The 23709-nt window shown below is 41.8% G+C and overlaps 2 protein-coding genes across 2 annotated transcripts in view; one reads left to right on the plus strand and one right to left on the minus strand.

Annotated features, from left to right (window-relative positions):
• The window catches only part of ARG2 (arginase 2), a 28869-nt gene extending 26413 nt beyond the window's left edge, over positions 1–2456 (plus strand). The window contains exon 8 of the mRNA XM_081229299.1: positions 1979–2456. Within this exon, the coding sequence (XP_081085425.1) occupies positions 1979–2184 (206 nt within the window). The 3' untranslated portion in view covers positions 2185–2456. The remainder of the gene's footprint in view (positions 1–1978) is intronic.
• On the minus strand, positions 2442–23394 carry VTI1B (vesicle transport through interaction with t-SNAREs 1B). The gene is made up of 6 exons (XM_081229300.1): positions 23125–23394; positions 10700–10758; positions 8318–8509; positions 5950–6123; positions 4326–4387; positions 2442–2741 (listed from the first exon to the last, which is right to left on the minus strand). Exons 1-6 carry the CDS (start codon positions 23237–23239, stop codon positions 2645–2647), a joined length of 699 nt encoding a protein of 232 aa, XP_081085426.1. The 5' UTR covers positions 23240–23394; the 3' UTR covers positions 2442–2644.
• Positions 23395–23709: the final 315 nt, after the last annotated feature.

Genomic DNA, 23709 nt, shown 5'->3' on the forward strand with positions numbered 1-23709 from the left:
CTCTTGAAGATGTTTCAAAGCTGGACAATACCTTGGGTCCTTTCATGTAAGTCTTATACTAAGGCTTGTTTGATAGGACCTATAATAGGGGGATACTGGAAGATGAATGGCTGACAAGATGAACGGCTGAAAGGAAGATGAGTAAACTGAATGCTAGATCATCGAGAGAAGCTACAAGAGGTTACTATCCCACAACTCATACTCATTTGCAAACAGTTTCCATTTCTGTCAGAAAGCTTTTGGTTTTAAGGCTACTTTAAATGACCTCTCATTGCAAAACTTAAGCAACTACCACATGGTACTTCAATACCACCTTGTGAAATTGGGGTCAAAATAGCATAGAGACCTCACACTGAAAGGTCCAGGACCAGAGAAAACCCTTGACTAGTTGGGGTAGATATGGAAATTGAGAAATGGTCTCCCTGGCTCTGGAGCCTACCAGAGCCTTAGGCACTAAAGAAAGGGGAAGAATGCTTGTCTATCAGATCTGACGGGGGTAAGATAGCCTTATTCTCAGACCCACAACTGTAGACGTTGTCAATTGTCCTTGGCCAGTGAACCTGGAAGTTCAATTCTCCATCCTGGTTCCCAGTAACACCACTTAGAGCACAGGTTGGTAACCTCTAGCACTTAGATGGGGCAGTGGTCATACCGTGTCCCTCCCTCCCCTGCTGCAATGTTATTCTAAAAGGCTGTCTGTCCTGACACTGTCAACTAGATAGATAAAGCAGTTTGCTTAAATTAATTTACAAGGTGGCAACAGTCTAGAAACATGGGTAATATATATTTTTAATAGCTTGTACCCTCTTGATTTACTTCTCGGCTATGAAAAGGTCCACGTTTAGTCAGTGGAAATCAGACACACAAGCCATCAGACACAGATGCACGTGCAGGCAGGGATTGGTGGAAACGCTATAGTATCATACCTGCTCATTGTAGTTTTGCGCAGCGCACTGAACTCTGCACTGCTAATAAGGGACGGCACACTGAGCGGATGTAGTAGCACTGAACGTAACCTGTATCGGCACTATAATGTAGTATCGGTAAAACATTAGGTATATTCTCCCCTGCTTCCAGGCTTTACGGCCGCCCTAAATATTCAGATACTTGTATTCTCCAGTGCTAGTTTCTTCAGATGACTCTTGAAGGAGGTAGATTAACTTCATCCAGAATAACCAACTATATATACCCAGAAGTATGTGTATATATATATGTATGTATGTATGTATGTATTGGGGCGGTGGTAGAGGGCAGGTCTGGATAGATTCTTTTCTGGTCTAATCTTCCCATCTCAAACCCTTTGGCACAAGTTCCCAAACTGTCACAGAAGGTAACTGGAGTTCAAGTTAAAATATGACCAAGTCTTCCCTTGACCAAGTGCAAGATGCTGGGTTAGTCTGATGGGAGGCCTAAAAACTGTGTCCGAAGTGGAACCTGCCCTCAGAGCTCAGGGGTGAGAGTGAGATATGCAGTAATAACTATACTTTAGGGCACATGGTGCCTTAAGAGATACAGATGCAGCAAAAGAGTTCAGAAGTGGGAACCGAGCTCTGGCTAGTGAGATGTGAAATCTGCTCTTCACGCAACTACAGGCAGGCACCCGGGAGGGCCCAGAAACACTGGAAATGATACATTTTCCTGACTAGGTTGGAAACTCTTGCTACCAGCCCCCTACCCCCCACCCCGACCCAGCTCTTACCCGAACCGGAAAGCCTGTCAGCTATGCCTGTTACGTTCACTGAACAGGGATAATTGATTTTATTACCTTAAAGGTTTCTTTCAATCCTACTCTGGTATATGAGTGTTTTTAACTTAAATTCATGCCCAAGAGAATGAGGAATAAGGGGCTTCCTGACGGTGGATAATTTTATGGTAGAAAATGACTTGTTTTTTACCTTAGCTTGTTCTACCCAGGTGGGACAACTCTCACTGAAAGTAGCAGCTAGGAAGTTTTTTTGGTCATACTTTGTCCTTTCAGGGTTGCTCTCAGCACTGGATCTTGTGGAAGTCAATCCTCGGTTGGCTGCGTCAGAGGAAGAGGCTAAGGCTACAGCCAGCCTGGCAGTGGATGTGATTGCTTCAAGTTTTGGGCAGACAAGGGAGGGAGGGCACATTGTCTATGACCAACTTCCTACTCCCAGTTCACCAGATGAATCGGAAAGTGAAGAACGTGTAAGAATTTAGGAAATACTGTGCGCGACACGTGTTTGTCACAATGGGCATTCCAGAGTTGGGAGGCATGTGTGGTGACAGATACTAAATGATCGTCTGGGTCAATACTGCCTTAATGAGAACATTTGTGCATTCTCACAATTGTAAAGTTTCCTTCCCCTTCATTTTGGTGACCGATAATACTACTGTAAATGTATTTGGTTTTTTGAAGCTCACAGGGTATTAATATGTTAGAGCACTATGTAAACTTAAAGAAGTCATAAACAGCATTTACTACCTTGGTATATCATACTGGTCTTATTGCTGTTCCTTCACATTTAAGTGGTTTTCCATCTTCCTCCCTCCTCCCACAGTCTGGCTACACAGTGCCTTCTTGAACCGTTAGCTCACAGCAACAGTAAGATTCTTCCATGTCTCTAACACCATTCACAGAGTCACAGTCCTGGTCCACACACTATTCCCTGTAGGAGGTTCAATGCTTGTGAAAGAATCTGTAATAAACCAGGCCTCCCAGGATGGCTAGCTCCAGTAAGATGACAATGGAAAGTAGCAGCTTGTTGGTTGTCACTCTACAAGGAGAAGCAAAGTGGGATGTAGTCAGAAGTCTGGATAACCTTATTTCTTTCCATTCTTAATACTTAGGGGTTTGACCTGGGGCCAAGGCCAGATACTGTGAGGCAGAATGAATTTTTGATCACATAGCCACTTAGTATTACCAGCTAAAGAAACTTATAAATAATTACTACTATCTACCTCACAGAAATACTGAAAATTGGGGCAATAGATACCAAAGCATAACAATGTTTTTTCTAAAATGTCTTCAAATGGTAGTTAGTACTTCACTTTAAAAATAGTTTTTCTATGAGTGGCTAGTTCAAAAAATATTAAATATACATATGAAGAAGTACATCATTTCTGAAATCAGGTTGACTCATATTTCAAGACAGCAGAAATACAAACTCACTACCTAACCATCTAGAGCTGCACTGACTACATGCTACAGCTGTGAGCACACATTAGGAGAAGGGTTGGCGGCAGACACTCCAGTGCTAAGTCCAGCTCGGGTGGGGAGAGGGGTTCCTGCTTTAGGATAAGTAACTAACTAGAAGCTGAGTAGTGTCTTTCAATCTCTTGTGAACTTCTTGCCCTTTTTACTTTCTTCCTCTATGGGTATCTCTATAAAGGCAGTAAATTTTTTGAAGCTCCTATACTCTTAACACAAAAAATCTCATCACTCTAAACTGAATGTATTCCCCTATTCCACAAGGAATTTGCCACTGTTTAGGAAAATCTCACGCTCCTGCTCGTTTCGTGACTCGGTTGTAGTTTGTTTCATGCATACCTACACCCGCTTACCCCAAATACAGCCTCAGTGGCAATACTTCCTCTGCCCCTGGTTTCGTTGCTGTCAGCACTTACCTCAATGGTTTTTTTTTGTTTTTTAAGTCAACTTCTACTAACAAGACAGAACTCCCAGATAAGGGGTTGACTCCCATGAAGGGCAAGCAGAGCCAAAAGCAAGTACGAAGCAGTAGCAGTGAAAAGTTTTCTAATTAAGTTTTAACAGATTTATTTCCAGGAATATGAAGCTCTATTCCCATGTGCTGTCTTCTCTAAGGAAAGTAAGCTGGGATTAAAAGTCCTTCCAGGGGCTTCCCTGGTGGTGCAGTGGTTAAGAATCTGCCTTCAATGCAAGGCATGCGGGTTCGATCTCTGGTCGGGGAACTAAGATCCCACATGCTGCGGGGCAACTAAGCCTGCATGCTGAAACTACTGAGCCTGCGCACCACAACTAGAGAGAAGCCCACGCACTGCAACTACTGAGCGCGTGCACGGTAACAAAAAAAAGATCCCACATGCTGCAACAAAGATCCTGCGTGCTTCAACTAAGACCCGACGCAGCTAGATAGATAGATAGATAGATAGATAAATAAATAATCCTTCCAGTGGACAAACTTTCCACTGCTCTAAATCAGAGCAGTATATATACTTTTAACAAAGGACTTTGTCCTGGGATATTTAACTATACGATATTTTTTATGTCTTCTGCTTTATTAGCACCTTTGCCAGTCACTGTTTAAAGCTTTGACATTCTTGGTTGAAAGACATTAGAATTAAGAGAAATTAATCTTGTGACTATTTTTAAAACTTACTTTCTGGACATTGAACGGAGAATCTTCCGACTTTTGCTCAAGTTTTCACCTGTGTTTACCAGCTGAGAAGAGAAAATAGCAATTATTTTCCCCTTCTTTTGAAAGCACACACTGTGGAATTGAACATTCCTAAACTGACAGTGGGCATTAAGGGGTATATGTTGAAAAACTCCCAGAAATCAAATCAATTTAAATGATGGCCTCTGCATATAAGTAGAAGAAACTGGAAAGGCCAATATACTTTAGTCTCATCAAGTAGGCCTAGGAATTATTATATCCCAAGGTTGCTGTGGGGAGACTTCTGGGACTCGGCTAATCCTTCACCCTGACTACTCAAAACAAAGTCTTCAAGTGTACCTGCCAGTAACTGAAGTAACTGAGCAACTTAAGATTTGAATTTCATCAGCCAAACTCCAGAAGAGCCCCCTCAGTTAATGTTTGTTTTTGCAGGCTGGTGGACTACCATTTTTGGGATCTGGTTCTTTCTCCTTTTTTCTTTATCCCTTTAAGAGACACACTGAATTGTGAAAGGAATTAAATATTTTTTTAAAGCCTTTTTTATTCCCTTTTGGTTGCCTGTTACTAATCTATACAGCTGGAGGATAGTTCAACAGATGTCACCTGCCATCTGTTCCTGTTCCCCAGTGGCCTTGTTAAGTTGATCTCTCAGCTCATTCCTCAGCTTTTAAGTTCAACTAATCCACCTGGTAAGTTCAAAAGTGAAAAAAACATACAATCTGTAAACAAATTGCCTTCTCTACAGCATATCTTGAATTTGGTACTTTATTGTGAATTTTCACTAAGGAGGGAAGGGGGGCATCATTTTGACTTAATTTTAAGAATGGAGAATTACAGCTACTGAGCTGGAAAAATAACTCAGTGTCGGGGCTTGAGATGATTTTCTCATATATCTAACTCTTGCCCACAGTATCTGTTTTTCAGTTTGGATCTGCCTCATGCTCTTAAGAATACAGCATTCCATTGGCAAGTTGTACTATTTTTAAATTCCTTTGCAGATGGTACAGAAAGGAAGGGATGAATTGTTTTCCAGAGCCTCTTAGAGTGTAGTGGATTAGACACCACAGTATAGTCATCATTTGGCCTGAGTATGTGTTTTCTTCTCACAGTGATCTCCCTTACCTTAGGTAACAGTGAAGAGTTAGAGCCCAGAATTGAACCTCTGTAAATTGTCAGTAGCACTATTTTATGACATGTGGAAAATAGCCTTGGCTCTAAATGACATAAAAGCATCGTCTACTTCAAGAGAAATAGCAGATGTTCTACGAGACATAGGAGAAATGAAAATCTGATTCATAATACAGGACCTAGTAAAAGGATGGAGTGGCTACAATCTTATTTGACAATCTTCAATAAATGCAGAAACTGGATTTCTGCAGTCCACCCCCCTCGTCCCTCCCATGACTTCTAAATTTTAGAAGTAAAATTACTTCCAAGGGGTATCTTTCAGCCAAGCAAACTACAGACAGAGAAAAGAGTAAGGACCTAAAAGGTCATACCCTGAATTTGGAACTGTGGTAGCTGCTGGCACTAGCAAGGCATCGGGGTGTAACGGGCCCACCTACTTTCCCCACTCTTGCCCCTCTCCCCAGCCACTCAGACTTACTCTACTCTTGGTACGTTCCAACTGTTCACGTTGCTCCCCCAGCTCTTCTATGATTTCTGAGCCAATCTGGTCAGTCTCTGCAGCAATCCGATGAGAACGCTCAATACTCTGGGTGGCCCGGTTCAGGCTGTCAGTGCCTTGCAGAAGCAATGCCCTTTCAGACTGTAGCCGATTCTGACAGCAGTATGGAAGGGAAATGTTATACTTCTTCCATTATAAATGAAGTTATAAGAAGGAATATCGTGTGCAATAATTTTCATTACTTTTAAGACAACCAAAGATGCTAACGAATCAAACTAAAAGAGAACCTGGGATTCAACCTAGGATCATAATACCTCCCAATTCACTGCTTCTTACACTTAAGTGAGGCAAGAAAAGGATTAAACACATCAGAGCATTTTCCCTGTGCTCCTGATGAATCTGAACTGGTTCATGTGCTTTCTGGACTAGCAACTTCTGAGGGGCAATGGCCCTGATGTGGGGTGCAGTAGCTTCCCCAAAATGCATACAGCCTGTAATTTTGAGAGTGCAAACCAACTAAACTCTACAGCCCTAGAAATAGTTTAATTCACGGAAAATGCCCACTGATTGGTATTGAGGGGCCATGAATAAGCTATTTGTTTTCAGCACATATAGAACTCATTTAAAAGTGTGAGACACTACCACATTCTGGGAAAAAAGTGGCTACACTCCTGGTAAGCCTCCAAAAGAATTTCACCTTAGGCCAAACACAGAAAACAAAAACTGAAGTTGTTGCACTGGTGATTTGCTCTCAGGGAAGGTAGTATCTGGAGCCAAGAAAGCTGCCCTAATTTCCCAAGCACCCTATTTCTAAATCTCCACCAAAGTTTTATTCCACCTATAATCCTAAGCACAGAAGGCCTAAGGACAGAAGTAGCCTTTGTCAGGCCAGAAATAACCACTGACAGAAATGGATGCAGCTCTAAGTTCTCAGCTATTCAAAGCACGCATGCACACACACTCAAAAAGGGGCTGGCTCACAAGGTCTATTACTGAGCAGGTGACTATTAGCACTAGACCCCACCACCAAGAAGGCAAAAGATGCATCCCCAGATCAGAAGCAACAAGAAGGCTTTTCAGTTCATATATGGCATATGAGCAAGTGGATGAGGAAACCACTGAATGAGGCTGAAATAAACCCCAGTTACATTGGCTTAAAAGCAGCAGGAAAAAGGGTTTTTAAAAATAAAAGATGGGGATTTTCATCTGATTAGGCTTAAGAAAGAGCAGGAAGAGACAGTAAGGTCACACAAATCAACCCCAGATTCGGAACAATAATTCTACTGAAGGTGGTTTGCATATCTAAATAGTTTCTGAAACTAATAATTTTAAAGCAAAATTACTATTTGGAATTATCTCCCCCCTTTTTGTTTTCAGGGCTTTTTGGGTCACAAGTGACCAAAGTCACTATACACCTTTCATCTCACTTTAACAAGCTCTACTTGCCAGCCTTTTCTCACCTTCCTTTCATAAGTGAATTTTGAAAAGTTAACATTCTCAAATACTCTAGTTTTGACATCAGGAATGTCAGGCTAGTATCATTTGAATATCTCTTAAACTATATTCAGGATGTATCATGAAATAGGATTTGTTTCAAATTGTGCCATTAGCCTTTCTACATCCGTGCAGTCTGCACTTGTGGGCCCCCGTTCACTTCTCTCCCACATTACTGGTCAGGCCATTTCTACTTTGTGCTGTGGAATATAATCCCAAATGTAACACATAAAATTTAATCTTTGTGAAGTTTTATTCCTTTAACTATGTTCCCTAGACAGTTTGAGAATACAGGTTTTCGGCTTAGTCAGTCTAATTTTATAAATGAGAATACTGGAGGCTAGAGAGTCAGTCTGGCTCACTTTCTATCACAACAAAGTAAGGTGTTAGCCTGCTTTTTGAGAAGCAGCCTGCTTTCTCTACTGTATCTGGGCTGTTGGGCCATCTTGATATAAATGTAAGGGAAAGCATGGGTTAATTTTGTAACAATACTCTGATAAATTAAAAGCCTAACTGAACTTCGGGGGCATATGTGAGAAAGAAACTGGATCAATGAGTCAGACTACAGAGTCCAGATGTAATATGAATAGGTAACACTTGTATATCACCACTACACACCAAGCACTGTTTTATACAAAAAGGATACAAAGAAATCTAAACAAGCAAATTGTTTGGAATGATCTGCATTAAATTCAGTAGAGGCGGGCACCCAAGGAGAGAAGGGGAATTGGATGCAAGAAAGAGGATAAGGTGGAAAAAAAGTCAAGTATGCACTGATAACATGAACTGTACTCCACAATATGGTTAATCATTGTACCACAGACCAGTAAGGGAAAAGACAGCTGAAGCTTACCATGTGCTCATTCTCTACAGCGTATGTGCCATATTTCATGTCTCCTCGACCCCCAAGAGTGGCTGTCAAAGGTGTGCTTCTCACTTCCCGATGGAGTTTGGCAAGGTCCTTCCGGTAGGTTCGAAGCTTAGACATCATAGGGTTACGAAAAGATAGGGGGGCATAACGTAGTTCCTCTTCCATCTCTGCCAGCTAGGAAGGCAGAAAGTAGTGAGCAGATGGCCTGCTTCTGTTCTCTCTCATACGGGTAATATGTCTAGTTTGGACTAATCAAACCACAGACCACCGTAAATAAATACTCAACCATGTGGTCCAGGAGGGCAGGAACCACATGTGACACGTTCACTTCATTACTCTTAGTGCCTGGCACAGTGCCTAGCAGGCATAGAACAGGCCTTCAAAAAGTATGTGATGAATGAGTGAGAAAACTAACAAGTACCTTATAGCTTATTAAACATTTTTTACATGCATTCTCTCATTTAATCCTCACAACAGATCAATAAGGTAGGAAATCCTACTTCTACTTCATATATAAGACTTGATGAAACCTGCTCAAGATTACATAACAAGAGAAGTCAGGATTCAAAGATCTTCAAATTCTCTTTTCAGTATACCAGGTTCTTAGCCTGTTATGGTTCAAGTGCTATCACGAAGCACTCTGAGATCTACTGTACTAAAAATGCTAGGGGTATGGCATCAAGGTGCTGTCCTTCCTCCTCCTCCTGAAAATCAACTGTTTGTCTCCATTTCAGAATAACCAGGGGTCCAAATCATTTCCATTTTTCTGGGATAAGTAAACTGTAACACCTAGACCCAATTTACATGAAGCCATAAGTTATTTTCATCTGCCTGGGATGGCCAGAGTAGGACTGGTTAATTTTTTTAAGTTCAGGGAAAGAAAGTATCTAAGCACCAAACAAATAAATTGGTATTAATTAAAAGGTTTTTGAAATGCTACCAGATGTTAAGTGAAAAAGAAGACTGGCTCTGTAACAGGTATCATGGATATGCCCAGCTGTACACAGGTATTAGAAAAAAGTTTCTGGTACTCCTATTATGAAGGAGATAGTTTCCACAGTCTGGTAGGCTGATCCTTCTTAAAATAGATGCAGAATAGAGAAAAGGATGCAGATAAGCTTAACTTCTCAGAACTGCATTGAGATAAGGAAGTTGTTGTTCAATAAGCAATAAAGAAATTCTCTGGCTTAAAAAGAATTTTTCAGTCTTCCGACTGGGGTAGCAAATACTAGGGGCAACTATTTCTTCGGAGTACTACCAGGGACCTGGATTTTAGCTCCAGCCTCCTAAAAGGTTTTGCTGAAGCCAGAGCACAATGATACGGAGAACAGAGGACTCTTACTTCTAAACGATGAGAGCAAAACTTGCTTTTTTTGTTTGTTTGTTTGTATGTTTTTTGTTGTTGTTAAAGAAAAGGCACAGATTAAGAGAGAAGCAGTTCTTAAACTGCTCAGCAACCTGGACCAACATCTGACAAGCTCTGGGTCCTGACTGGGAACTCATCCTGTCCATGCATGCCTTGCCCAAGGTACCAAATCCTTCTGTCTTTTAAAACAGAAGGGAATAGGGACTTCCCTGGTGGTCCACTGTGGTAAAGAATCCGCCTTCCAATGCAGGGGATGCAGGTTCGATCCCTGGTCAGGGAACTAAGATCCCACATGCTGTGGGGCAACTAAGCCCACGAGCTACAACTACTGAGCTCGCACGCCTCAACTAGAGAGCCCACGTGCCGCAAACTACAGAGCCCACGCGCCACAACTACAGAGCCCACTGCTAGAGAGAGAAAAAACCCGCACGCCACAACAAGAGAGAAGCCTGCCCACCGCAACGAAAGATCCCGTGTGCTGAAACTAAGACCCGGTGCAGCCCCAAAAATAAATAAATAAATTTAATTAAATAAATAAAAACTAAAATAAAAACTATACTGGCATATATGCAAAATTCAACACTCTCCAAAAAAAAAACAAACAAAAAAACCCCCCCAAAACCAGAAGGGAACATGGCTAGAACCACTTCTGAGCTCCATTTTGTGTGACAGTTAAGTTTAACAAAGGAGAGTAACTGATCTTAATCGCCAGCTTTTAAAATGAGATTTTAAAAGACTACCCAGGTAGAAGTATGAGAATGTCCTTATTACAGCAGCAATGTATTATCAAAGACTCATTTCAGGAGCGTCTCCAAGCTTTACCCATTTGTGTTTGCCCCTCAACACCCAGCCCCATCAACTGGCCTCATTTGGTAAGAAACAATCAAAAGCAAGATCAATGGACAGGAACAGTTAATCTGTGATCAGGTCACAAGCCTTACTTTTGGAAAAGACCAACAAACAGGAAGAAGATATAAGGACTTGTTCCTTGTTCTTACCGTTTCATTTGCTTCCTGTTGCTTTTCATCAAAATCTCTGATCAACTTCTTCTTCTCTTCTGGAAAAGACAGACAAGTTTTCAATGCTCAGTCCTGCTTCCAAACATTCCTAGAGGCTATACCCTCTGCTTAGAATAAACTCCACATTCCTCTCCTGAGGGTACTACTACAGTACTTAATCACCCCTAAAAGACATTTAGAAACATAGGGGAACTAGTTATCACAGTAACTGAGGGGAAGGGAGAGGGACGGTATTACCAATGGCATTAAGTGTCCAGGGAACAAGAATATCTATGCTACGGACAGTCCTGCATAACAATGATCTGGCCCCAAAGACCAAGAGCATCCCTACTAGGAAAGACAACAGGTCTAAATCAATCATTGTCAGTCTTTTTTCACCCATCCTAACAGAGGAACCAGGCACACTTTCATCAATAAGAATGTTTAACAATACTAGTTCTCTGAAATCTTTGTCCCCATTTTCACTCCCACTGTAAATCACATCTCTATATTAACCCTTATCCACTGCTGTTCTGCAAAACAAATTCAAAACCCACCTACTCTGGGCTTCCCTGGTGGCTCAGTGGTTGAGAGTCCACCTGCCAATGCAGGGGACACGGGTTCGTGCCCCCGTCTGGGAAGATCCCACATGCCGCAAAGCGGCTGGGCCCGTGAGCCATGGCCACTGAGCCTGTGCGTCCGGAGCCTGTGCTCCGCAACGGGAGAGGCCACAACAGTGAGAGGCCCGCGTACCGCAAAAAAAAAAAAAAAAAAAAAGCTCAATGTGATTTCTAAATACAAGCCAGCACTTCCATCAACTGAAGAAAGAGCAATCTTTTCCAATGCCAAGAAAACAGCTGAGTTGTGCTTACAAAGGGATGGCACGTGGGTACTCAACATGCTGTCCTAAGATTTTCTTGGATAATTCTGTTTACCCTGATTTTCATCTCACACCTTGACTTTAAAGCCAAACACCATATAAGATGTAACACAACTGTAATGCTTTATATGGATTTACATTTTGTTAATCACAACAGCATCTAGCATGTCAGCTGTCCACTGCTTTTCAACTGATCATAAATCATTTTGCTTGTGTATATTCTATATTCTCAACTTGAGATCAAGCTCCTTCTGAGCAGAGAAATTTACTTTTTCTTTTATACATCCCACAGCTTCTAGAACTCTAAACCTGGGAGGGTACTCCTTAGACACTGCTATTGCCTACAAGAGCAAACGACAATGCACCCTTTACTAAGCTGCCTTCATTGTCATGTGACATTCCCTAAATAGGTACTCCAGGTAAACTATTTCTCACTACACACCACTCACAAAACCCAGGGTTTTTTGTTTAAAAAAAAAAATAGGAGAAAGTTCAGCCCTGGCAAATGGCCTACATCTTGACTAACCATGATGTAACTGGAATAAGTGCCAAAGCAGCTGTTATTATCCTTGAGTAGTCTGTTTTCAGCTATCAGCAGCGAAATAATATCTGCAATCAAGAATGGCTACTTCCATGGAGAGCTATCATATTACTTTGTAACAAGCATTCACTAAAGTGTTGAGTGTCGTCACTCCTCTGAATAGGCACATCTCCAAACTCAAGCACACTCACTTCTGATCCAAGATGACAGTATTCTCTAAGTGCATTCCCGTCCTAGATTTTTCTACATCTCTATTAGTCATAACTTTTCCTCCTTTATTCTTTCTTTGTTAAAAGACATGAAAATCTGCATTCCTAAGAGGCAAATTCTAGAATGACTCAAAGAAAGTAGCTACATAAATAAGAGTCGGCGGGGCGGGGTGGGGGGAGGAGGCAGCACACAGATCCTTTCACTAACTTCCCTGCGTGATTCTGTTGCTCCCAGTCTGTTTGGAATACTCTGCTCTCTGTCTGATTTCGTAAGGCGTGCACTCTACTAGGAGCGCTCTACAACTTATAGACTTTTAAAGGTTCAAGAGATTAAACCCCTACCCAAATGAGAGGTATCCATAGCTGTTCCTTTATGCTTTAGACTCAGAATCGTGAAATCAATGCACATTAGAGCTGAGATGGACCTCAGAGATCGTCTAGTCTAACCTTCTCATTGAGCAGTTGAGGAAATTAGAGCCTGCAGAAACTGTCTTCCCCAAGGCCACAGGAGGAGTAGATGTGTAGCAACACTAGTTCCAGAATGCAAGTCTCCTGACTCCCAACCCAGTGCTTCTGTACACTATAGTGTTGAGGGGCATTTTCGTGCTCCCAGGGTATACAGGTATAATATGTTCAAACCTCTTAACCTCTTAATTTTTTATGGCGTTAGAAATAACACTACAATCAACTACAAAACAACAGGACTGATACTGGGTAGAACGGACACCAGAAACAAGAGTGAGCTACTCCAAATAACACTATCCCCTACCTCACATGCCTTCCCAAACCCTTCTTCACCTGTGACTGACTCACTCTGAAGCTGAATGTTTGGTAAACTGGGTGGATGGCCGCACAATGCCCCGGACATGGAATAAAATGAAAACACCCAGCTCTGAAAGTGCTACAGGAAGCCTACCTCATGTTCGACCAAGGTGGCAGCCTCTCTTTCTTACAGGCTATTTGAATTGCCAGCCCAAGAATGACTAACCTTGGTCCATCAGAACTGTGGAAATAACTTCAGTTTCACCAGGATCTTTAAAATCTGTGATTAATGTTTTTGGCGCCCCATTGTGGCATTTCTAGGACCTACATCCTCTTTGTAGACCACATGGTTACCTGATCTTCTCTAAGCCTGTTTCCTCAACTATAAATAAGAAATATAACGGTACTGACCTCGTACAGTTGTCTGAAAGAGTTAAAAGAGACAATACACGTAACAAACACATAACAAATGCCAGGCATATTAAGGGTTCAATAAATAGTAGCTACCACTGTTTTTTAAAGTAAATCCCTAGGTAGGAAAAACTGAGCAAAAACAAAATTCACCAAAGAATATGAAGAGTGTTGGAAAAATTAAAATTCTGCAGTTAGTGAGTAATTGTGTTTACCAACCTGCTACATGTGGTCCTTCATAGTTATTATTTTTTCTGGTTTCTAAAATAATGGAGTCTCATGTATAGATACTGAGATTTAAGTGAATTAAAATGAAAAACTTTCAATAATTTTATAATGTTCATTAAGACATGTGCCTTCAGGTGCTACAAAACTAAAACTAAAAATCATGACTGTAGGTACTTACTCTATTAATTGGATAAGAATTTATAGCAGTCTGAGGTATTTGGAGAGACATCTTCATATGCTGCAAAGCTAAGGCTAGAAATTATGGTTGTAGGTGCTTAATGTAATATTAAATGGATTAATAATTATCACATATGCTAATGGATTGTCACTGTCATACAAACTTCCTAAAGTAGGACACATTGTGTCTGTTATCCTATCCTTTTCTTAAATAGGTATATATATATATATATATTGATTTTAAAAGTGGTGAAACTGTGGAAAACATGGCAGAATAGAAATAAAATCACACTGAGTTTTAAAACCCAATCATATATTATTACTATTTTCTTCCCAACAATTCACAGTATTTATACAATCAGTCAACAAATATTTATAGAGCACCTAGTATGTACTAGGCACTGTTCTAGGTGCTTAGGATACATAACTAACAAAACAGACAAAATATAGAGCTTATGATAAAAGAGGGAACACTTCCAAAGTTTTTTAAGAGGCCAGCACTATGCTGATACCAAAACCAGTGAAGAACACCACAAGAAAATCATAGGCCAATATCCCTGGTGAACACAGATGCAAAAATCCTCAACAAAATAATAGCAAAATGAATGGCATTTTCTATAGAAATAGAAAAAACAATCCAAAAATTTGTAGGTAACCACAAAAGACCCCAATTAGCCAAAGCAATCTTGAAAAAGAAGAACAAAGCTGGAAGCATCATGCTTTCTGATTTCAAACTACAGCTGACCCTTGAACAACAAGGGTTTGCATTGGGCAGGTCCACTTATACACAGATTTTTTTCAATAGTAAATACTACAGTACCACATAACCTGTGGTTGGCTGAATCTGCAGATAATGAGGAAACCTGGATAGGAGGGCGAACAAGTTACACTCAGATTTTCAGCTGCGCAGAGGGTTGGCACCCAGGGTCAACCGTATATTACAAAGCTATAGTAATGAAAACAGTATGGTACTGGCATAAAAACAGATTCAAAGCTCAATGGAATGGAAAAGAGAGCCCAGAAGTAAGTCCACACATATATGGTCAATTCACTTACAACAAAGGAGCCCAGAATATACAATGGGGAAATGTATTAGGAAAAACACAGTCTTTCTCCCTCCTATCTTTCTCTCCTGTATAGGAAAAAACTTAGTCCTTCCTCCTGTTGTTTGTTTCCCGTGTGTCTCCTTTACTACTCACACAGAACACTTCACTTTTGGTCACTGAATGTATGGGTTTTTTTCCCCACAGCAATTTTTTCCCCGCAGCAATTCTCTGAGATATCAGCTGGGTGTCCTGCAATTCGACTCAATTCTGACACTATCTACCCAGGGACAGTATCATATTCCAGAGGTTCAGGGCTCAGTCCCACAAGACTGGCCTCACCACCACCTCAGATGCCAATTGCAAGTAGTAGGTCCTCAGGTTACCCACAACTTCTGTCCAATTTGGTTACAAACTGGAGGTTCCCATGACCCCCTCCTCAGATTCAATTAATATGGTAGAGAGGCTCACAAAACTCAGAGAAACACTTAGGTTTACCAGTTTATTAAAGGATATGATAAAGGATACAGATGAAAAGCCAGATGAAGAGAGACACAGGGCAAGGTCTTGGAGGGTCTCTTTCCCCTCCTGTTCTGTCCCGCAGGACCTTCTGTCCCCGCAGAGTTGACGTGCACCACCCTCCCAGTGTGGATACGTTCAACCACCTGGAAGCTCTCTGAGCCCCACACTACTGAAATTTTATGGAGGCTTCCTCACACAGACATGGTTAATTATTAATTCCATTTGAAGCCCCTTTCCCGTCTCCAGAGAAGTGTGGAGCAGGACTGAAAATCCAAGCTTCTAATCATGGGTTGGTCTTTCTGGTGACCAGCTCCCATCCAGAAGCCACCCAGGAGCCCACCCAGAGCAGCCTCACTGAATAAAAGATGCTCCCAGAAATTACAAGGGTTTTAGAAGCTCTGTGCCAGGAGAGAGAGAAATATTTGTTTCCTGTTCCCTCACAGAAAAGGACAGTCTCTTCAATAAATGGTGTTGGGAAACATTTGACAGCCACATGCAAAAGAATGAAACTGGGCCACTATCTTTACACTATATACAAAAATTAACTCAAAAAGGATTAAAGACTTGAATGTTGACAATGATATTTTGGATTTGGCACCAAAAGTAAAAGTAACAAAAGCAAAAATAAACGAGCAGGGCTACATCAAACTAAAAGCTTCTGAGAGATCCTAGGCAAAACATACTCTGGCATAAATTATACCAATGTTTTCTTAGGTCAGTCTCCCAAGGCAATAGAAATAAAAACAAAAATAAACAAATGGAACCTAATCAAACTTACAAGCTTTTGCACAACAAAGGGAACCATAAACAAAACGAAAAGACAACCTACGGAATGGGAGAAAATACTTGCAAAGGATGCAACCAACAAAGGCTTAATTTCCAAAATATGCAAACAGCTCATACAATTCAACGACAAAAAAACAAACAACCCAATAAAAAATGGGCAGAAGACCTAAATAAACATTTCTCCAAAGAAGACATACACGGATGGCCAGTAAGCACATAAAAAGATGCTCAACATCACTAATAATTAGAGAAACGCAAATCAAAGCTACAATAAGGTAACACCTCACACCAGTCAGAATGGCCATCATTAAACAGTCTACAAATAACAAATGCTAGAGAGGGTTTGGAGAAAAGGGAACCCTCTTACACTGTTGGTGGGAATGTAAATTGGTGCAGCCACTATGGAAAACTGTATGGAAAAGAGTTGCCACATGATCCAGCAATCCTACTCCTGGGCATGTACCCACACAAAACTATAATTCAAAAAGATACATGCACCCCTATGTTCATAGCAGCACTACTCACAACAGCCAAGACATGGAAACAACCTAAATGTCCATGAACACATGAATGGATAAAGAAGATGTGTGTGTGTGTGTGGGGGGTGTGTGTGTGTGTGTGTATAAATAAATAAATATATATATATATATATATATATATATATAATATGGAATATTATCAGCCATTAAAAAGAATGAAATACGGGACTTCCCTTGTGGCGCAGTGGTTAAGAATCCGCCTGCCAGTGCAGGGGACACGGGTTCAAGCCCTGGTCCGGGAAGATTCCCATATGCTGCGGCACAACTAAGCCCGTGAGCCACAACTGCTGAAGCCCGGGTGCCTAGAGCCCGTGCTCCGCAACAAGAGAAGCCACTGCAATGAGAAGCCCACGCACCGCAATGAAGAGTAGCCCTAGCTCGCTGCAACTAGAGAAAGCCCGTGCACAGCAATGAAGACCCAATGCAGCCAAAAATAAATTAACTAAAAAACAAACAAAACAAAACAGGGACTTCCCTGGCAGTCCAATGGTTAAGATTCTGTGCTTCCACTGCAGGAGCAAAGATTAAGATCCCATATGCCGCGTGGTGCAGCCAAAAAAACCCCAAAATAAAACAAAAACCAAAAACAAAACCAAACAAAAACAGACTCACAGATATAGAGAACAGACTTGTGGTTGCCAAGGGAGAGAGGGGGTAGGGGAGAGAACAAATGGAAGTTTGGGATTAGCAGAGGCAAACTGTTATATATAGGATGGATAAACAACAAGGTCCTACTGTATAGCACAGGGAACTATATTCAATATCCTGTGACAAACCATAATGGAAAAGAATAGGAAAAAGAATATATATATGTATAGCCGAGTCACTTTGCTGTACAGAAGAAATTAACACATTGTAAATCAACTACATTAAAAAAAAAAAGGCAAAAAACACATACCAGAAAATACATTGCTTGAAAAAAAAAAAGCTTCTGGATAGCAAAAGGAAACTATCAACAAAATGAAAAAAATTTATTTACTGGGAGAATATATTTGTAAATCATATATCCGATAAGGGGCTAGTATCCACAATATATAAAGAACTCATACAACTGAATAGAAAAAACCCAAATAATCCAATTATAAAATGAGCAGAGGATCTGAATAAACATTTTTCCAAAGAAGACATACAATGGACAACGGGTACATGAAAAGATACTCGACTAATCATCAGGGAGATGCAAATCAAAGACACAATGAGATATCACCTCACACCTGTTAGGATGGCTATTATCAAAAAGACAAGAAATAACATGTGCTATAGAAATTCAAAGAAAGAGATGTCAGTATGGCTGATAGCAGTTTTAAATGCCTTCATGAAAAGGATCAAATTAAGCAGTTTAAACATTTAAAACTTCTTCCTGTTACTTAAGTAACAAGAAATAAACAAGAATGCCAATACATGTTGGCTGTGTGATCCTTTTAATATCATATGAGAAGGCATCTATAAGAGTGAACTGATTATATCCATTTAACTAACTTCTTCAGGGGTCATTTTTAGAATTAGATTTGCTTATGCTTCCCATTAACAAAAGAAGAATGATTCTCATGTAAATGTTAAAATTTTAAGCAGTGTTTTATGGACTGAGGCCAACATTTTCTTCTGGAGAAAGTAGTCTCTACAATTGGAATGTAATTAATAGAAAGCCATGACTTGATTTTCAAATCATTAGTTTTGTAAATAAGCATTCATTCAATGAGTACCTGTTGAACATATCTACAGAAGATTAAATTGGCAGGTCAGATTTTACCTGCAGATTTGCTCTGTTTGGTCCGTAAAGCATTTGAAAAATATCTGAGTTGGTAGCTCACAAATAAAAATCAAGAGGCTTCATGTATTAAAAAAAAAAAAAGGGCTTCCCTGGTGGCGCAGTGGTTGAGAGTCCGCCTGCCGATGCAGGGGACACGGGTTCGTGCCCCGGTCTGGGAAGATCCCACATGCCGCAGAGCGGCTGGGCCCGTGAGCCATGGCTGCTGAGCCTGCGCGTCCGGAGCCTGTGCTCTGCAGGGGGAGAGGCCACAACAGTGAGAGGCCCGCCTACCGCAAAAAAAAAAAAAAGAAGAAAGAAATAACATGTGTTGATGAGCTTATGTCCTAGTTCAGTGGCCTTCAAACTTGACAGGCATCAGAAATCCCCCAGAGGGCTGTTAAAACAGACTGTTAAAACAGTTAATGATTCAATAAGTCTCGGGTGGGAACCAAGAATGTGCATTTCTAACAAGTTTCCAGATGATGCTGATGCTGTTGGTTCAGGGATCATACTTTGAAAACCACTGTCCTAGTGAAAGGAAGACAAATAATATACTATAAACATCATAAATATGTAAAGCGTCTGGGTTTCCCTGGTGGCGCAGTCGTTCAGAATCCGCCTGCCAATGCAGGGGGCACAGGTTCCAGCCCTGGTCCGGGAAAATCCCACATGCTGCGGAGCAACTAAGCCCGTGCGCCACAACTACTGAGCCTGTGTGCCACAACTACTGAAGCCCGCGCGCCTAGAGCCCGTGCTCTGCAACAAGAGAAGCCCACGCACCGCAACAGAGTAGACCCCACACACCGCAACTAGAGAAAAGCCCGCGTGCAGCAACGAAGACCCAACGCAGCCAAAAATAAATAAATTAATTAAAAAAAATATGTAGTGTTTAGTATGTTAGAAGATACGTGCTCTGTAAAAAAAGGGAAAGTAGTGCAAGGTAAGGGTAGTTGTATACAGAGCTGGTATTCTTATGTTTTATTTATTTATTTATTTATTTATTAAATAAATTTATTTATTTATTTTTGTCTGTGTTGGATCTTCGTTTCTGTGCAAGGGCTTTCTCTAGTTGCAGCGAGCGGGGGCCACTCTTCATCGCAGTGCACGGGCCTCTCTTGTTGCGGAGCACAGGCTCCAGACGCGCAGGCTCAATAGTTGTGGCTCATGGGCCCAGTCGCTCCGCGGCATATGGGATCTTCCCAGACCAGGGCTCGAACCCATGTCCCCTGCACTGGCAGGCAGATTCTCAACCACTGTACCACCAGGGAAGCCCTCTTATGTTTTATTTAAATAAAATATCCAATTTCCCATATGGCTAATCACTGTAACTACCGTTAGGCAGCATTTTAAGGGCTTTACATATATTAGCTCGCTTCATCCTCAAAAAATCCCTATGAAGTAAATATAATGACTGATTACCATTTTGCAAGGGAAACTAATTATGTTAAAGTAAGTTGTTCAAGGTCACCAAGCTATTAAGAGGTGGATCTAGGATATGAACTCAGGCAGTCTGGCTCTAGAATCCTTGCTGTTAAATATTACAATACACTGCCTTTCAACGCATGTATCTTCTTCATCAATGTTATTTTTAATGGTAGGAGAAGAAATATCTGTCAGGCTAGAATGGACATACGTTCTCTATTCTATATAATCACTCTTGATGTTCTCATCCACAACCCAAACAAGCTTCTACTCTTACATTTCTTAAAGTTATCATTCACTCAACTGACCAAGTGAGAAAATGCAGACATTCTTGAATCTGTCTCCCTCACTCCTCATGTCCAATCAGTATGGTTAATTTCTGTCCAGAATCACCTCTTGGATGTGGGACTCTCTAGATTCCCATGTTACCTAGATGACTGCCACAAAGGCTCCTAACATGGTCCCTGGTATACAGATTCTTGTGCCTCTCTTTCATCCTCTACTCAGCCACCAGCATTCTCCTTCTAAAATTAAATCTAACCATATCAGTCAGCTATTTGAAATCCTTTACTGATTCTCCATGTCAAGTCTAGATGTCTTAATGTGACACTTAGGTCCCTTAACTGTCTGGCTGTGTCTTACTTTCCTCATCTATTACTATTCTCCCACACATACCTTTTTTTTTTTTTTTTAATGAAAGTGGCAGCCATTCTTTACTAAGAATCTTTTTTTTTTTACATCTTTATTGGAGTATAATTGCTTTACAATGTTGTGTTAGTTTCTGCTGTATAACAAAGTGAATCAGCTATATGTATACATATATCCACATATCCCCTCCCTCTTGCATCTCCCTCCCACCCTCCCTATCCCACCCCTCTAGGTCCCACACATATCTTAAGCTCCAGTAATAGCTGTGAATATTTGATTTTTTTCTTCCTTTGTTGCCTCTTCCCATTTCCCCTCTCAGGCAGACTCCTGTTCAACCCGTGACACTCAGTTAGAAGTTCTCCTTTCTGTGAAGCTTCCCTCTTGCTCCCCCATGCCCATGTTAGGTTTTTTTGTCATGGTCTCAAAACTATCTTAGGACTCATCACACACTTTGTTGTAAATTTGCTCCCATTTAAGGCAAGAACTCTTGGAACTTCTCAGGGCTCAGGACACTAACTGATACGTAATTCTCAATAAATGTTTATTGAAAAAACTGAATTCAACTACAGAGCATAAGCTAAATGCAAGTGATGTGTTATGTACATTATTCAGTGCTTCATAATTCATGGTGGAAAATAAAGCTTCATAGGTGGAAAGCCTATGAAGTAGTCTCAGGACTAGAAAAAAGAGTAATCAGAGATGAGGCCTGGTGTGTTTGCTTAATTAAATTCAACTTATTCGACAAATATTTATTGAGAAGTATGAATAAAGTAGTAAATAAGAAGACTAAAAGTTGCTGAAATTCTTATAACCTGTGGATATGTGTATATATTCTATTTACTTACTCACTGAACAACTAAGCGTTACCAGCAACTCATGTTAGAGTATTTTGCACTTGGGTAGAAATTCACACCTTTTTGAGTGTCCTCTTTGCAGGAATTAGAAGTTTAGGTAGATGACAAAAGTGAATATAACTAACTCAGTTTTCTATTTTTCAAAACAGAATGTCCTTTTGCATTATTTAGCCTTACAGAAACAGACATTGCAAAATTTAACTCAACACGAGGCTGAAAAAATGGTCTATTTTTCAACCATGTAAATCAGATCCCATCACTCTCCTGTTCTATATCCTTTAACTGCGAGCCACTACATTTAGAAAAAGATGCAAATCTTTCACCCTGGTCTACAAGGCCCCATGCAATCTGGCCCTGCCTACCTCTTTAAAGCCTCATCTACTACCACTAACTATCTCCCCTGCTCATTCCACCCCAAACACACTGGCTTTCTTGTTCTTCCTAGAACATACCAAGCTCATTTCTGCTTAAGGACATTTGCAGTACTATTCTGTCCTCCTGACACTCAATTCTCCCAGATTTTTGCGTGGCTTACTCCCTTACTTCAAGTCTCTGCTCAAATGCCACCTCCTCAAAGAGGCCTTTCACAGCCACCCAATTTAAAATTAGAACTCCCCCGCCCCCATTCCTTGGCCCTGCTTTATTTTCCTGTATTGCCCTTAACACCACCTCTTAATATTTATATATTATCATCGACCCATTAGAACAGAGATTTGTAAGTCTTTTCACTGTAATGTGCAATATTACCAGCATCTAGGACAGTGCCTGGCACACAGCAGCCTCTCCCAGTAGATGTTAAACAAAGGTATGAATTTCATTCTCACCAGAGTCATTCAATTCATATGACCTTGGGTAACTCACAGAGCAAACACTCAAGCTTTGACACTTAAGTAAAAGCAATAAAAGTCTCATCTGCCTTGCCATCAAGATCTATTTGTCTTAAGGCAAAGAACTATAGCAGACCTTCCTATACAGATTCAACTGGAAAACTCTTAGCTCCTCCAAGCAAAGCTTGCAGCACTCTGAATTTTGAAATCAAGAGGCAAGAGACAGTCTAAGCAGAGAGTTCATAAGAGGACCACACCTGAAGACCACAATCCTGATTTTAAAGACCAATCCCCCTCAAGACTGGTTATTTACCAACCCCAAAAGTTATGATTCCCTTGGGTTCTTAACCCTTTTTGTGCTACAAATCCTTTGCCAGTCTGGTGAAAACTACGGACCCCTTTTGAGAATAACACTGTTAAATGTATAAAACAAAATACACAGCAGAAACTAACACAACAATGTAAAGCAATTATACTCCAATAAAGATGTTAAAAAAAAAACCCAGAGAGCTACAAAAGAAAACCCAATTCTACTCAAATACCGGATCGCAGATTTAGGTCTCCTATGCTCTTCTTGCCACAGCGGAAATGAAACGAGAAAAATCTGAAGGCTACAGGAGGATCAAGAGACACTCCGAGGTGCATCCCTGAGCACGCTAAGTGGCGGCAGGGAGATCCTGGGCGCCGGGACCCAGCCAGCCCTAAGCGGCGTGTCTGAGGATGAGAAGCGGAGAGAAGGGAGGGAGGGTCTGGGAAGGGGGTGGGAGCTCTTCTTCCCAGAGCTGGCAGAGCTGGGTGCCCCCCCATCAGCCTGCCCCCGCCTCACCTGTCCCAGCCGTCCCCAGGAGCCGCTCCGGCACCCCTCGTAGGTCTTCATGGAGGCCGCGGAAGATCTCATGCAGTTTCTCGAAATGCTCTGAGGAGGCGGCTGAGTTGGCCATAGCGCAGGCCGTTCTCGAGCACAGCGGCAGCCGAGATTCCGGGCACGGGGCCCGTTCCTACTCCGCTGTCAGCCGCCCAGCCGCGCAGGCATCCCGGCGACCGCCGCCACCGCCGCTCAGGACGAGGCGCTTCCGGGGCCGCGGCAGGGTCCTCCCGAGCTGGAACGCCCACCCCCTGCATGACGTCACTGGCGGCGCGCCGGGCGCCAAGGCCTGACGGACAGTCGGGCGGGCTGCGCTGCCCGGGCTACTCCTGAGGGAGCGGTGGCGCTCGGGCGCGAGTGGCAGTCTCGGAACCCCGGAATTAGCCAGTCCGGGGCTGGGAAGAGCGCCACGGAGGAAGGGACTGTGGGAACCCGCGGGCCCGGCGGCGCGGCCGCCTATCCCCCGGGCCCCGCCTTCCGGCGAGGGGCGAACGCTGCCAGTGCATGCCGGAGGCTGTAGTTCGGCAAGGAAGACGCTCAGACTCG

The sequence above is a fragment of the Mesoplodon bidens genome, assembly GCF_964165515.1.
Source record: "Mesoplodon bidens genome assembly, chromosome: 3".
In the NCBI taxonomy this organism is placed as follows: Eukaryota; Metazoa; Chordata; class Mammalia; order Artiodactyla; family Ziphiidae; genus Mesoplodon; species Mesoplodon bidens.